At 52.7% G+C, this 15,562-nt stretch overlaps 1 protein-coding gene across 2 annotated transcripts in view; it reads left to right on the top strand.

The window, feature by feature from the left end:
- The window catches only part of Itpk1 (inositol-tetrakisphosphate 1-kinase), a 136,502-nt gene that overhangs the window by 112,815 nt on the left and 8,125 nt on the right, over positions 1 to 15,562 (top strand). The window contains exons 5-9 of one of the 2 annotated variants that reach the window (XM_026780791.1): positions 2,297 to 2,395; positions 2,872 to 2,912; positions 6,237 to 6,402; positions 9,974 to 10,099; positions 11,207 to 11,274. In XM_026780791.1, coding sequence (XP_026636592.1) covers positions 2,297 to 2,395; positions 2,872 to 2,912; positions 6,237 to 6,402; positions 9,974 to 10,099; positions 11,207 to 11,274 — 500 coding nt within the window. The remainder of the gene's footprint in view (positions 1 to 2,296; positions 2,396 to 2,871; positions 2,913 to 6,236; positions 6,403 to 9,973; positions 10,100 to 11,206; positions 11,275 to 15,562) is intronic. The other variant, XM_026780794.1, reaches the window with a different exon arrangement.

The raw sequence follows: 15,562 nt of genomic DNA, 5'->3' as shown, positions 1-15,562 counted from the left end.
ACAGTGAGTGACTGTGGAATTGTGTGTGGCACAGAACAAGAGTTTATGGAGGTGTTGCCATAAAAAGCCTGAATGGGCCACAGCAGGGAAGATGCTGAGATCTCAGAAGGGCAGGCCGATTCGCCAACTCTGATAGCTCTGCTGAGGGGAGACTGTGCACTCTTAGAGAACATGGCTGGTCGGATCCTAGCAGCCTCTGAGTCTTCCTGAAAGGAAGGAGGGGGCCAAGTCCTGGGCCACGGGTGTGAGCATCCCAGCCATGGGGCACAAAGCCCCTGGTATAGTCTTCATCCTCCCTCCACAGCTGTGGAGGGAAGGGCCTTCCGGTATGGTCGAGAGTAGGCCGTACACTTCAGTGGATAGCCCCGTACCCGTGGGCTGCTAGGTCAGCCTGCTCTCCTGGGACCGTCACATGACATGGCAAAGTGCTGCTCCTGTACAGAGCATTTGCCAAATCTATTCAGCCAGACGCCAGGTACCACAGGATGAAGGCGAAGGAGCATGAGTAGTCTTCAGACACTGGCTCTAGACCCCCAGGAAACTGCACCCCCAAACCATTGCGTCTATTTGGAGTTTGAACTTTGCCCAAGGAGAATGAGCTGAGGAGGAGGAGGATGAAAACACTCTTACTATGGCCCGTAGTGGTGTTTTTCTTGAGGAAGATGAGCCTGAATCTTGATTTACCATGCTGATGGGCCATGGGGCCAAGTGCTCTGGGACAGCACTTGCTGGCTTGTTTTGGACTGGGTTTCCAAGTCTGTGGGGAGTGGGCTACCCTTGCTCCACTAACACTCAGCCTTCCCAAGTCCCTAGGCCCCGTCCTGAGTGATCCCACCTCCTGAGAGCTCATGGTCTTTTCAGGGATGGGGACTATGACAAGAAGCAGCAATAACAAACAAGTAATTAAATAATCAGTAGGGATTGAAAATGTATTTGCTTTCCTACCAGTCATGAGGAAGTACGAATACTATATAAGCAGGCTTCCATGACTTTGCCCCCAGTCCAACAGTATTAGAACTCATGGAGTGGCGCGGTGAGATCAGGTGCCTGCCGCCAAGCCTAAAGACCTAAGTTCGATCCCCAGGACCCACATAAGGGAAGGAGAGAACCAATTTGGGAATGTTGTTCTCTGATCTTCACACATGCACACCGCATGTACGTGCCCTGTTCCACACATACAAATGAAATGCTTAAAAGGATTCCACAGAATGAGCATCAGAGATGACAGCCACACCCTCTGGGACCTGTGGGCATAGCAGGTGCATGGCTTGGCTATCTAGAGGTACAGGGAGAGTAGGAGGTTTGTTGTAAAAGGAGCGGCGGGCTGCGGCCCAGTTCCCGGCTAGCTTTACCCAAAATAATTACACAGGAACTGTATTCATTTAAACACTGCCTGACCCATTATCTCCAGTCCCTTATTGGCTAACTATCACATATTGATCTAACCCATTTCTAATATCTGTATTGTCACGTGACTGTGGCTTACCGGCATGAGTCTAACCACTGTCCGTCTTGGGTAGGAGAAGCATGGCATCTGCCTGACTCTGCTTCTTTCTCCCAGCATTCTGTTCTGTCTACTCTGCCTATCTAAGCTGCTGTCCTATCAAAAAGTCAAGGCAGTTTCTTTATTAACCAATGAAAGTAACACATGATGACCCTCCTACATCAGAGGTTGAGGAGGGAGCCTGATGCATCTATGTGAGGGGCTAGCCTTCCATCTGACTTCAGTTTCCTCCTCGGAGGGTGACTTTGCAGGCTATAAGGGTGTTTGGGATGCCATCAGCACAATGCAGAGCCTATGTTCAGAGCTAACCACGTGACATCGATTGTCTCCGATGGTCAGAAAAACAAGAAACTGATGGGGGAAAGGGCTATCGAGCTAAGGAGGCGACAGCAATGCATCAGGTTAATTTTCAGCGTACAAAATGGCATTCGGTTAGATAGCTCTCTGTGTGTAAACATAGACTCAGAGACTTAGAATTTAGTAATTATAGCTGTAAATTTCATTGCACCTCACATTTTCCAGTTAGCTTATAAGAATTTTATACTGACAGAGCACTGGAGATATGGTTCAGTCTTAAAGGCTAGGCTCATAACCAAAACATCAGGGATTTTTGTATTGGCAGAAAATGTGAAAAACTACACCGGGCTTATTGTGCACACATGCACACTGGGCTGTAGAGTCAGGAGACCGTCAGAGTCGGGGACTGGGGTGGGTGAAGTGGGTGGCTGTGGAGGGGTGTGCTGTAGTGGGTGACTGTGGAAGGGTGTGCTGACCAGACTCCCTCTGCCCTAGATGACAGGATCTGCTCACCGCCCTTCATGGAGCTCACAAGCCTGTGTGGAGATGACACCATGAGGCTGCTGGAGCAGAATGGCCTGGCCTTCCCCTTCAGTATGTACACCGTGAACTCCGGGGTGGAGTCCCTTCTGTGGGAAGGAGTAGTGGTCACAGTTCCCCTAGCATTGAGCTTGCTTGAAGCAGTCGAAGGCCCTGGATACAAGAAGAGCACACAGCCCTGGGTCTCAACCTCTACCTGTACCTTGAGAGGGTCCTTGCAGGTTGTGGGGAAGGGGCTCTTCCTATGTGGCCTGGGTCCTCTGTCCATGTTACCCTGAGCACAGGCACTGCTTGACACAATGACTGTCATCTCCTTAGGTCCCACCAGCCCTTTGTGCCTTTTGCCTAAGCCATCTTTAAGAGTTCCTTACCTTCCCTATTGACCCCCAGACAATAGCAGGATCTAAGCAAGGCTGGGCCTGGTTAGTACTTAGCTGGGAGGTTCCTATCCGGAGGGTCCCAGTCCCCCTTGTCTGGCCATGTGGTTACAGCCCTGTTGATCCCTCTCTGCTTCTGTCTCTCCCACACAGTTTGCAAAACCAGAGTGGCTCATGGCACCAACTCTCATGAGGTAAGTGGAAGACTTTCCTGTCCACGCTTCACTGTCGCTCTCCTGGGGCCCTGCTAAGCTCTGTTGCTAGAGTCGCACCTGCTGCTGCTTGCTGTCCTGGTTTGAGTAGCGACACCTAGGGGATGTAGGTCAGCAGAAGAACTGCCATGGCTCTGCCCTGTCTTCCACTTCCTGTCCCCAGTCCTAAGGCTGCCTTCCTCACCTTAGACCCTGGCTTAGTCTGCCTGGGATGAGGCTTCCTGCTGGGCAGCTTACACAGCCTGGTTCTGGTGAGAGCATACATCGGTTACTCTGCGGTGTGTCCTCCTATGCTTTGCATGTGCCTAGACCTGTGAGGGGAGATAGTGAACTCTCTTGAGGGCTCTCAAGAGGGACCCATCCTTGAGATCTCATCCAAGCCTTACCACCTAGATTCCATCACAATGGGGCGAAGGTCCTCCACATGTGTATTTGAGAGACACACACCTGCAGTTTGTAGCAGAGCCCACGGAAGTCACCAGGCTAATGAGTCCTTGGTTTTCCGGCCTCTAGGAGTGTCTCAGGGCTGCTGCTTCAGCTGAGTTCGAGACTAGATCCCATACCTTCGATGTGCTTGGGCCCTTCCTTCTGCATGGGTACCCTCCCTGCCTTGGTGTCAGGGAATCCCAGTGCCAGTACAGAGTCTCTGGAGAGACAATGCTTTGGGGATAATGGGGCAGTGAGCCTGTGAGGACTTGGGTAAGAAGGGCAGAGGCTATGCAGAGGGCCCTTGGGTCCCTGTAGTCTTCTTAGCCCCTAAGGCCCCACATTCTCAAGGCTGAGCTAAGTAGCCCTGTGGGACAGCCCACCCAAATAGCCCTGCTGTCAGAAGTACTTCCCAGGAGAAGACTAAAAATGGGAGGCCAGATGCCATGGCTCTTACTGTCTCCTGGCTGATGTTTATGGGGAAATGTCTGTAAACGGTGTCAGAACACCAGGGGACAGGCTATGCCAGGGGGTGGCCCTGCCATGGGAAGGGAGTCACCACCAGCTGCAAGGGCAGCTGTCTGCTAAGGTCAAGAGCCCTGGGGAGGGGGACCCTAGCTGCCTGGATTCCCAGCCGCAGCTACAAACTGAGGTGCAGCTCATGGGTGAGCCAGGGAGGGGGCAGGCAGGCTCCAGAGCAGACGCAGTGCTGTCCCCTGTCACCACCAAGGAGCTCCTCTGTCTCAAGGACTTCGTAGCCTGTGTCAGGAGGGGACAGGGGACACAGCTTTGGGACAGCGCAGAGCCAGCACTCCTGCCAGTGCTGCGTGTAACCTGCTGTGCACCTCCAGGCAGTCGCTGTGCCTCTCTGAACCTCTGCCCATGTTTATAATCGGGGATTTGACAGTTGTCAAATGTGGTGAGGGAGTTACTGTGTAGTTTGCCATGGAGCCTGGCCCACGGTGATGATTTGATTATTATGGGCACATCTGCTCTGTGTTGGGATTTATGGATTCAGATTGGGGCAGGTGTCTGTTGAGTCTCTGCCATTCAACCCCTAGGTGTGGTCATCAACCCCCAGTGAGGCCAACTGACCCCCAGATGTATGCAGATACATGCCCTCTGTTGCTATCCTAGCACTGGGTGCTCTCCCAGTTTGCAGCCAGCAATGTGCACCCCATCCTTGGGTACATGAAGGCTCACTGCACATGGGGGTGCAGGAAGTTAGTTACTTTGACGACTATCTTCTGTGGAGTAGGAAGGGTGGGGACCAGCACCTCCTATCTGTCAGGGATACCCACTAACATCAAGTGCAGCCAGGATGGAGAGCACACTGCGCTTAGAGGGCCGTGGATAGCAAACGGGGCTTTTCATGGGGTCTTCATTGGTGGCTCAGCCTGGTGAGCCATGGAGCCTGCCTCTTCCACCGCCAATGTCAACCCTCGCCGACCTGTTTGCTTCTGTGGACCTGGAATCCCCAGGCATTTGTAAGCCAGTGCACACATGTGAGCTCCACGGGGCAGCCAGGCACTCCTCCCTCACTTCCCACTCAAAGAACTTCCATCACCCACAACTCAGCAAAGCCCCATGGCCACATTTGCTGGTGGACATTGCTCATAGCAAGGAAAGTGAGACCTAGACTGTTCTTTCCTGTATAGTGTGTCGGCACGAGAGGTTTCAGTGTGCGTGCGTGCGTGTGTGTTTGTGTGTCTGGGGGGTTGGGAGCGGGTCCACAGAATCTGTCCCACACGGATCCTCTCGTTCATATACGAAGGTTGAAAGGCATCTCTTGCCATTCCCACCCCAACACACACTGGCTTTTTTTACACGGCTTGGGAACTGGCTTCTGTCCTGCCCAGCTGAGCTGTGTCGGCAGATGTGAGGCTGACATTTGGTTCAGGTGGCCATCTGTCCAGACCCATTAGCCCTGCTCAGCAGGCAGAATGTGCCTGGGTTCTTTGCTGGCCATGTAGTGACCTAACTCAAGGTACTGCTTCAGGTGGGTAGGGGCCACCCCTTAGTCCCGTCATCTGCAGGGCAAGTCATGCAGACTCCAGACCCAGCCTTGGGGTGGAATAGAAGAGGCACAGCTGCCCTCCCCCCACACACTCAGCCCCCATTAGAGTCTTCTTCAACACGTTTGTCCCTAGAAAGCCAGGGTCAGGTTGTACTCTAGTTCACTGAGTATCATGAGACTGCAAGAGGGCATGAGAGGTCCAGGCAGACCCAGTTCCAGCCCAGCCTCTCACTCGCCTGCAGATCACTCACTACCATGCAGGGCCTCGGTTTCTTTATCTGCAGAGATGTGCCGGGGTGCCCATCTCAGGCACTGTGAGCCTAACGCCAGGGGACCCAGTGCTTTGGTGCTGTTATAACCCAAGGTGACTCTGGCCCAAGGCCTCCTACTCCTGTCTCGTCGCGGCTGCTTCCCGTCTTTCCCTCTTGGGTCTTTGTGACTCAACCTAGGGGCCCCCATTCCTCGGGATGACAGTGAATAAGGTTCTCAGGAGTTTTGTACAGCAGACCCAGTGGGTACCGGGTTTCTCAGCGCCACCCCATCCCCCACAGCCTGAGCTGCCCAGTTCACAGGTGTTCCTGCCCACTGTTCCACTCACCCTGCCTTGAAACTGTTCTTTGGGAGTCCTCGAAGAAGGACTCATTGTCCCTGAGGGTTTTGGAGGGACCCTCTGGAGAGCAGCTTTGGACTTGGTGGAGGAACCCCTCATATGGTTACCTCCATCCATCCTGGGCACCAGCTCTTTGTCATAGGGCCAGAGAGCGGTCGTGGTGGTGGTGCCCAGGAAAGTGACAAGCCCCTCACTGTGTCGGAGGCAGGAAGCTGATGGACTCTGATGGAGCCTTTGGTCTTTGTTTCCCCAGATGGCCATTGTGTTCAACCAGGAGGGACTGAACGCCATCCAGCCGCCCTGTGTGGTCCAGAACTTCATCAACCACAACGCAGTCCTTTACAAGGTGTTTGTGGTGGGCGAGTCCTACACGGTGGTCCAGAGACCCTCCCTCAAGAACTTCTCTGCGGGCACGTCAGGTAATTCGCTGTCCCTCGTATTGTCACTCTGTGCTCGGGGCAGGGCCATGATGGATACCCAGGGTCTGTCCCCGGGTATTCCTTGCTATTTCTGGGTGAAGGAGAAATGACTTAAGTTGAAAAAGTTATATACAGTAGATGGATTAAAAAGGTCCTGAAGAACCAATGAGAGACCATATGCCATAGGCACTGTGGGGCTCCAGCCCTCAGAGCCACTGCCAACTCTAGCGAATTTCTAGAAGCTTCCTATCCCTCAAGAATTTTCCTGGACCCATCCAGTGATGATACTAGGAGTATGCCATGGTTGGTGTGGCTAGGCAGGTGTTTGAAGTGAGGGAGGGAGGTGACTACCGACCCTTCTGCATGCTTTCCAGACGAGGACTCTGAGTCTGAATTATCTGCGGCTTCCGCAGCGGTCAAGTATATCAGGGTTTCCAAAGCAGGCAGCAGCTACAGAGTCACAGAGGTCCCTGTGGAGGCCCTCAGGCAAGTCCCAGTGGGCATAGTCACTCCTGCCATGCTGCAGTGACCTCCCCCTGGCATTCCTTGGATGTCATGTGGTAGAGGTGTTTGCTTGACTCATTGTCATTGTCCCTGAGGGTCTTGGGGATGTTCTGGAGAGCAGCCTTGAACTATATATACATGCTCACTTCCATCTGTCTTGGGTACCAGCTCTTCTGAGCCGTTCAGTTAAAGATGTCCTGACACTGGAGCTGCTCATAAGAATGTTCTAGCAGTCCTGAAACCCCCTCTAAGGCAAGCTCCAGAAGTTTGTGGGTCAGGACAGCATAGCTCTCCTTGAGGATTTCTTGGACACTGGATTCCCTGGTGAGGCCAGCTCCAGCAGAGTAAGCAGAGGCCTTCCTCAAGGCCCCTGGAGGGCCCTTTCATGGAACTGACTGTCACCATCCCTTTGGGGCTTGTTGCAATGTCTCCTCCTGTTGTCTCCTCTGAGGTTTCTTCCCTGGGTTGCTTTCCTTTCCATTTAACACAGGAGAGGGCAGGCACTTTGCAGCTATGTGTGGATTCTCATGTCCTTGCTGAGACCAGGTGGTTTGGGGCAGCCCCATCCTGACACTGGTCATGTGTACCACCAAGAGATAATCTTGCAGGCTGTGCGACAGATGAGACCAAGGCTTTCACAAAACATTTATTTGCCTATCAGAGTATTTCTTAGCACAAAGGGGTCCAGTTTCCATCCCCAGTACCCCCCCAACACACATACACGCACACGCCACACAGTTCTGCCTTGCTTATGACACGCCCTTTCCTTTCTTCCCCAAATCATCTCATCTCTGAATGAAATGTGGCGTCTGATCTCCGTTCCTGCTCCCACAAAGGTGTGTTTGTTCACTGCTTCCTCCTCTCCTTCCTGGTTGTAAAACACCAGGGCCAGTTTCCGCCTTGGCACTGGGAGCCCAGAATGACGAAGGCAAGAACCTGTCAGTGTGTCTTCTCTTGTGACTGTTTCTAGGCAACGAAGCGCCCTGAGGCATAGCATTCGGAGGTGGGCTGGGCATCAGAGTGGCATTCAGTGTGTCTGTCTAACCCGGAAGTGACGTGGTTCCAACTTTGGCCTGCCTATTCTCAGCCTGACCAAGACCTCAGGCTTCAGCAGCACATTCTCCTGACTAGTTGGGAAGGGGGTTTTGAGGCTCTGGCTTCTTTCGAGAGCCAACAAAAACTTCCAGCCCAGGCCACATAGTGTGGCAGGTCCCTCAGCTTCCCATGTCCCCCTTGGGCTCAGATCTCCTGACTTGAGATACAGACAAGGCCATCTTTACTCCACGCTGCTGTCCGCCTCTGATTCTCGCGTGCATTTCAGTTCTTTATGTGCCAGTGTCCAAAGTCATGTGTGTGACTTACTTAGCCATGGCACCTTACAGGTACCTGGACTGGAACCCAAGGACTTCTCACTAAGAAATAGACAGCGAATGTGCTCATGTTCTCTGCCTGTGGTTCACTCTCGTGGCTTTCGGCTCCTTCTTCCTGATGCTCTTTCATCCTGCACCTTGACCCTGAAGCCATATTGCCTTGGGCTTCTAGCTTTGTGTAAGGGTTCTTCTCTCCCTCTCCCGCCTGGTCCTAAGGATACTGAGAGAGTGGTACCTCTTGCTTCTTTGAAAGGATGACTAAGTATTTCCGGGGTTGTCCCAGTCACTTGATGCTATTGCAGGGTGAAAGCGATATGCAAATGAACAAGTGAGGCTGTGCTCTCCAAGGAGACTTTGCAGATGCAGATAACCTGGGTCTGTAGTTTGCGGAGCTGACTCCAGGACGCCTGAAGTCATAAATGCTGCTTATATTGCACATGGCTGTAGACTCGCCCTGGGTGGTATGCTAGAGGACCAGCCAGGAGCCAGCCGGGCAGGTTCATGAGCAATCTGAGGAATAACACAGGAGAGACATAACCGTAGGGACAGTTTTATTGGAGATGACATCTTCAGGGAGCAAAGGTTGGGGATGCTGAGAGAGCCCTTGAGGACTAAGCAGGTAAGCTGCAGGAGTTGGCCCCTGTGCAAGGTGGTCTTCAGTGACAGGATGGCAGCATGCAGCATAGGGAAAGATGGGAGACTGAACACAAAGGCTGCAAAAGCATGGTCCTAGCCTGCATTGCTGAGATGTCTGAGCCAATCTGGTTGTTCACCCTCCTTGCAAATCTGTTTTTGTTCTCTCTCTCTCTCTGAGAGCAAAACTACCCTGTGACCACCCCTTTGACCCCCCACTCTTATTGGAAGTTGGTTAGGTGGCCCCCATGCTGAGAGTTTGGGCGACTAGTCCAGCAGCAGTCCCTGGCTGGGGCTACCAAATCATGAGTGCTCCTGGGAACAAGAGCCTTGCTGCTAAGGTTAGGGAGCAAGGCTCAGGCCCCTCCCGTCTGTTAGCAGGACCAGCTGCCTTAAAGCTTTCTAAGGAGCCAGGCACTAGGGTTCTTTGGTGGGACCAGACCCCTGCAGTCCATCTCACTCCCTGCAGTCTCTAGATGACAGGCAGTGGCTAGAAGCTGCTCACTCCCTCCATTTGTACATGGCGAGGTGCTGGGCCTGTGCCTCAGCCTGGGACATCTCTTGCTTAGTAGTCCTTAGGCCAGTGTGCCCCAGGGCTGCTGTAGCAGTTGGGGTAGAGGGCAGGTTCCCTTTAAGATGTATATGCATTTTGTCTGTCCATATGAAACTGCTGGGGACATAATCTGCCCAATGTAGTGGGCATCACAAGTCCCCGGCATTCTTACTAGACCAACCAAGTGCCCGTGGGCACAGCTTGCAGAATCCTACAGGTTTCCCAGCATCCCTGAGCACTGCTGTAGTTACCTGCACTGGTGGCCTGTCCTCACACCACATGCCTGCTCTGCTGTCCTGGCCTTTGCTCTTGGGGACCTATAGAGACTTGGGTGGGAGGTACCCTGAGTTTAGGAGACTCTAAGAGGAGAAGATTGACAGTGCCTGCAGAAGGCCAGAGAGCCATGCTAAGTGATGAAACCCTGCCACCCCTGAAGTTCACTGTGCCCGAGAGTAGGGCCCCAGAGTGGGTGTGCTTGACACAAGTCCCGCAGGGTGTTTATTTTTCCCAGGCTCCTCCCCAGGACCATCTCTCATGCCCTCCGTCTGGACTGGCTCTGGTCGGAGCAGCGGGAGGACTGTCGGGCACACCGGGGTGGCCAGGGGCCTCTGTGCCCCGCTAGCGGGAAGGATGCCAGGTACTTCAGCGCCTGCCTGCTTGGCTCTGCCTGAATCACTTCCTTGTGCATGATTTTTATGGCGCCATAGAGTCGTGAAGCTGCTGGGGGTCATGGCAGCCACAACAGGCACCTGAGCCCTGGCACACAGGCCCTCGGCCAGTACCCATCCTATCCTGATGCCTGGGGGCCTGGGTCCCAGGGGTGATCACTGTGTCCTGCAGGGTGGGGTCCATGACACCTCTTTCGCAAGAACTTGAGCGGGGGCTGTCAGGATCCCTCGGGGGCTTCTAGTCCAGAGTGGTCCTGTGCTGTTCTTGGTGGGGGTGGGGCGATAAGGGGGTAATGGCCAGAACTCAACCCCTAGGTTTGTGGTTGTGTGATTCTTGCTCTATCGTGTCCATGCTTCCAAGTGCTTGAGAGCATTGCAAGCTGTCTACCCAACATTACTTCTCCGCGGACAAATCGTGCCTCACACCTCAAGGACGTTTGTACGGGGGGCATAAATGAATGCACCATCCCGTTCCTGGGACTGAACTGCCTCTCTGGTGTCCTGTGGGGCTGAGGGGGAGTGGGTGGCAGCAGCAGGAACAGGACATGTGGACTGGCAGAGACTGGGATATTGCAAGGCTTTCCTGGGGGAGCCTATGAAAGCCCTCGTTCAGGTTCCTATTAAATCATTGGGAACCAAAAGATCTCTTTGGTAAGCTCACATACCAGTGGCCACCTGAATGGAGCCACCTGGACCAAATGGCATTTATTTTAGTAGGCTTCTTCCCTTAGGATGGACCTGTGATATCTGGGTGCACAGAGGACCACTCCTGTTGCCCCTTCTCTTCCCAGCCTTCTGAGCATACATATGCCTGCCCAGTCTTAGGTCTTAAGGAAACCCACATATGGTGCTATAAGATGGTGGTGAAGGTGTCCCAGGAGACCATTCATTATGTGTAGGAGGACAAATTGAAACTGGGGTGGCACACATCCATCTGGGATGCAGCTGTGGGTGCCTAGCTCGCCAGAGCCCTGGGCTCAGCCAGAAGTCACCTAGAGCGTGCCTGGGGTGGTGCTGCCCCCTGGTGTCGGCGATGCTGTCTCCAGGTCTAATCCGCTCCCTGTTTGTTTTTTCAGATCGTGAGTCCATCTTCTTCAACAGCCACAACGTGTCAAAGCCAGAATCGTCATCGGTCCTCACCGAGGTATGTCTCCTCTCCATGATGGCCTGACATGAAGCCATCTGAGCCTGAGCCCAGATGAGAGTGTGTTCTGCCCAACGAGTGTCCCCTGCAGAGTCTGGCATGCCAGGGTGGCAGGAAGAACCCTTGTCCTCACATGACCAGCCCACACAGTTGTGTCAGTGGACATCACAGCCACGTATGTGCCTGGTGGCATGGGAGCACAGTGGGCCTGTGAGGACTGCTCACGCTGGGGCAGCTCTCCCATGGGATGCCCTCACTCTTGACATTATGGCTGGGGTTGAGTGAGCATCTGCGTCAGGTTTAACGGAGGCCTTAGTGGCCTCGCAGCAGCTTTGTGGACACGGAAAGGATGTCTCTGAAAGCTTGGGGACATCACCAACTGAGCTCACATAGGCAAGCAGGGATTTGAACCCCACCTGTCTGATTGCAAAGTTGAATCCTCTAGAAATGTCATTCTTTGCTAATGATGTAAAATACCTTAGGGCCACAGTCTTCTCTGATCCTCCCCCTCCTAAACCCTCCCCCACCCAACTCTGACCTCCAGTGGCTTCCCACCACACTCTGAACCCAGAGCCTCTCCTGAGGTGCCGCCAGGTGTTCTGGGAGCCCTGGGTGGGTCCTTCTTCCTCTCCTGGTTGGACTCAGTAACAGAAGCTGCCAGTGTCTGATGTCTGACCTGGTTTCACGGCCCTAGCCGGGTGTTGTGTTCCAGACTACTGTCTGGAGCAGCCCAGCAGTTTCTTTGTTGTTTGGTTCAGGGTCTCACTGGGTGGCTTTAGCTGGCCTTGAACTCACAGATCCGCCCACCTCTGCCTATCTAGGGCTGAGTTTAAAGGTTTGTGCCCTTAGCTCAGCTAGTTGCTTGTGTTTCCTTTGAAGATGCAACTCTATGTTCAGAAATAAAGTGTGGCATTGACAGGGACCTGGAAGTCAGAGGACCGCTTGGTAGAGTTGGTTCTTTCCGTCCCTATATGTTATTCTCATGACTGAACTTAGGACTTCAGCATGGCAAGCCCCTGTCCACACTGAGCCATTTCATCCGTCTACCTGTGCCAGCAGTCACACAGAGCTGGCTGTGCACCCTGAGAGGTATAAGTAGCATCTTCTGTGGGTGAAGGCTTTCTTCCTCACGTCTCAGGATTGCTGGCATCCTGTCCCTCCCATCCAGCCACTGGAAACCCAGCTCAATAGGGTGGCAGAAGGGAGTTGACCTTGCATAGCTTTCCTGAGGGGCTGTCCTTGGTGGTGTCCATGCACAGTACAGGGCTGCCGGCCTCTGGAGCCATTAACCAGTGCCATAGGAACCCTGTGAGAGCTAGAAGCAGTGAGCCACCTGAAGTCACCTTCTTGAGCCATCACCTATTGGCCAATGGCCTGTTTCTTCGTCTGAGAATGGAAACGGTCTACCTAAAGTACAACAGGTGTAGAGTCCCCCGTACACCTGAGGCCTGAGATCACCCACACGTCCACTCAGTGCCCGGAACCCTTCAGAGCTGACACCTCGTGAAAGGAAAAGAATGCAGAATGCCAAGCACAGCCTTTTCCCTGGGGACGTCACCCTCCAGGACACCTTCAAGCTGGACTGGCAGTTGATTCTATTCCCAGAAACCAGTGGCCATGACACTCATTCTCCCCAACCCGAAGAGTGCCATGCGCAACCTGCTAACCTTGACGGCCCCCCTCATCCCCAGACAGTGCCTTTGAAAATGGACCTAGCTTCTCCCTACATTTTCAGGGGACTATTAAGCATAGTCTCCCAGGATGTAGCACAGTGGCAGGCCCTGGGTCGGTCACACACACACACACACACACACACACACACACACACGGCCTTAGGATCCATCCCCAGTGCTGCCATAATGGGGAAGGGGAGTTCTCATCGGCCTTGCCTGAGGTCTGACCTGAGTCGCATCACCTGCCTGAGCCTCATTTTCTTCATCTTGCCCTAAAGTACCTGAGATCTGTGAATTAACTAGCAGTGCCTGTGCCCAGTGTGTACATCTGTAAATTTAGCATAGGAGTTGAGGGTCACCAGGTCAACCCACAGGAGCGCCTGCTCGGCTCTTCTCTTCCTCCTTTCCCAGAACCTCACAGCTCAATTGGCTTGGATCCATGGGCCCATTTCTATGCCTTTATCTAGTCCTAGGCCGGCTGTTTGGTTTTGGATAATCAAATGGCTTCAGGAGGATTTCTGAGATTCCTCAGCTGAGCTGAGAAAGTACTTTTTATAAACAGCGTGTCACGGGGCTCTCCAACAGGCTGTGGCTAGGGCTGCCATGCTCCCAGACACCACACCGTGAGCCTCAGATATCAACTGAGCCTTATGGCCTAGGTATTTTTATTAGTCTATTCATTGGGGTGGAAAAACAAGGTCCAGGAGGGCCATGTGATTGATCAGGGCCACATAGCAGAGACAGGAAGGCCAAGGCTGGTCTCTGACTTGGTTAGGGCCATGGGCTGGGCCAATCCACTGACCCATGTGTCCAGGAAGCTCAGGCAGAGCTGAGTGCCCATGGTAGCCAGATGGCAGCTGCCCCTGAGGAAATACTTTCCCTAGGTCAGGCACTGGACACCAGAGTTTCATTGGAAGGGCCCTGATGTCTATTTTAAGATTCTTTGTATTAGTGGCCAGGACTGTTTTATTTGGCTGTTGTCCTAGTTACAGATACTGTTGCTATGATGAAACACCATGACCAAAGCAACCTGGGGAGGAAAGGGTTTATTTGGCTTACTCTTCCAGAGCACAATCCATCATGAAAGGAAGTCAGGACAGGAACTCAAGCAGGGCAGGAACCTGGAGGCAGGAGCTGATGCAGAGTCCATGGAGGGGTACTGTTTACTGGCTCACTCAGCCTACTTTCTTAAAGAACCCAGGGCCACTGGCCCAGGGATGGCACCACCCACAATGAGCCCTGACCCCATCAATCACTAATTGAGAAAATACCCTAAGGCTTGCCCACAGCCCGATCTTATGGAGGCATTCTCTCAACTGAGGCTTCTTCTTCTCCAGTGACTCCAGCTTATATCAAGTTGATATAAAACTAGCCAGGACAGTTGTCTTGTTTTGAGATAGGGTCTCACTTTGTAGCTCTGGCTGGCCTGGAATTCTCTATGTAAAGCAGATTGACCTTAAATTCACAGAGATGCCTCTGCCCCAAATGCTGGGATTAAAGGTGTGCATAACCACACCCAGTGTTTTCTGTTCTTTTTAAATTGAGATAAAAAATCCACATGTATAAATATTTTAAAGTTTTTTTAAAGATAAATTATTTTTATTGTATGTTTATGAGTGGTTTGCCTGCGTGTATGTCTATGCACAACATATATGCAGTGCCTGCAGACATCAGAAGAAGGCATCAGATCCCAGGGAGTGCTGGCAACCAAATCCATTTCCTCTGTAAGAGCAGCCAGTGCTCTTAACTGCTGAACCATCTCTCCAGCCCCTGAGTGACCAATTTAATAGCGACAGTCACACTCCCAATGTCATATAGACACGTCTATATTTCCAGGTCATTTTTCTCACCTGTTCCCATGGACACTCAGTCCCCATGCCTCCCAACCCAGCCCCCTGGCCACCTTGGGTCTGACCTCCATCTGCATGGATTCAAACTGTGCTGGGCATTTTATATATGCAGGATCCTGACTGATTCCTGTCACTCAGCACAGTAAGGATAGACCACATTTCTATGTGTGGAAAGCTGCAGTTGGTTCATTTGTCGACTAATGGGTATTTAGGCTGTCTGGAACCTTTGGCCACTGGACGAGTGCTGCAGTTGGGCTGTTTGAGTGCTCCTTTTAAACCCTAAGTAGACTATCTGAGTCCTAAGGTGTTCTGTGCTTAACCTACCTTCCTTCCTCCTTCCCTTCCTTCCTTTTTCTTTCTTTCTTTCTTTCTTTATTTGGACTTTTGAGCCAGGGTTTTTCTTTGTAGCCCTGGCTGTCCTAGAACTCGCTATGTAGATCAGGCTGGTCTTGAACTCACAGAGATCCACCTGCCTCTGTCTCCCGAGTGCTGGGATTAAAGGTGTGCACCACCACCACCTGGTTTAAGAATTTCTCTTCCGATTCAGGTGCCTTTGTGTGGGAGGTCAGAGGACAGTTTTCAGGGGTCAGTGCTCTGTTCTGTCCATGTGGGTCCCGGGGGTCAGACTCGGATCACAAGGCTTGGTGCACAATCTTTTACCTGCTGAGCCACCTCTCCAGCCCAGTGCACTTAAAGCTTTCAGCACAGTTTTGTTTTTCACTTGGGCTTAAGCCTGCCCCATCCCCCATAACTTGATGGAGGAGG

Source organism: Microtus ochrogaster, chromosome 1 (assembly GCF_000317375.1).
Source record: "Microtus ochrogaster isolate Prairie Vole_2 chromosome 1, MicOch1.0, whole genome shotgun sequence".
Taxonomy (NCBI): Eukaryota; Metazoa; Chordata; class Mammalia; order Rodentia; family Cricetidae; genus Microtus; species Microtus ochrogaster.
Note: the sequence above shows the minus strand (reverse complement) of the source record. Positions and strands in the feature narration are given on the sequence as shown.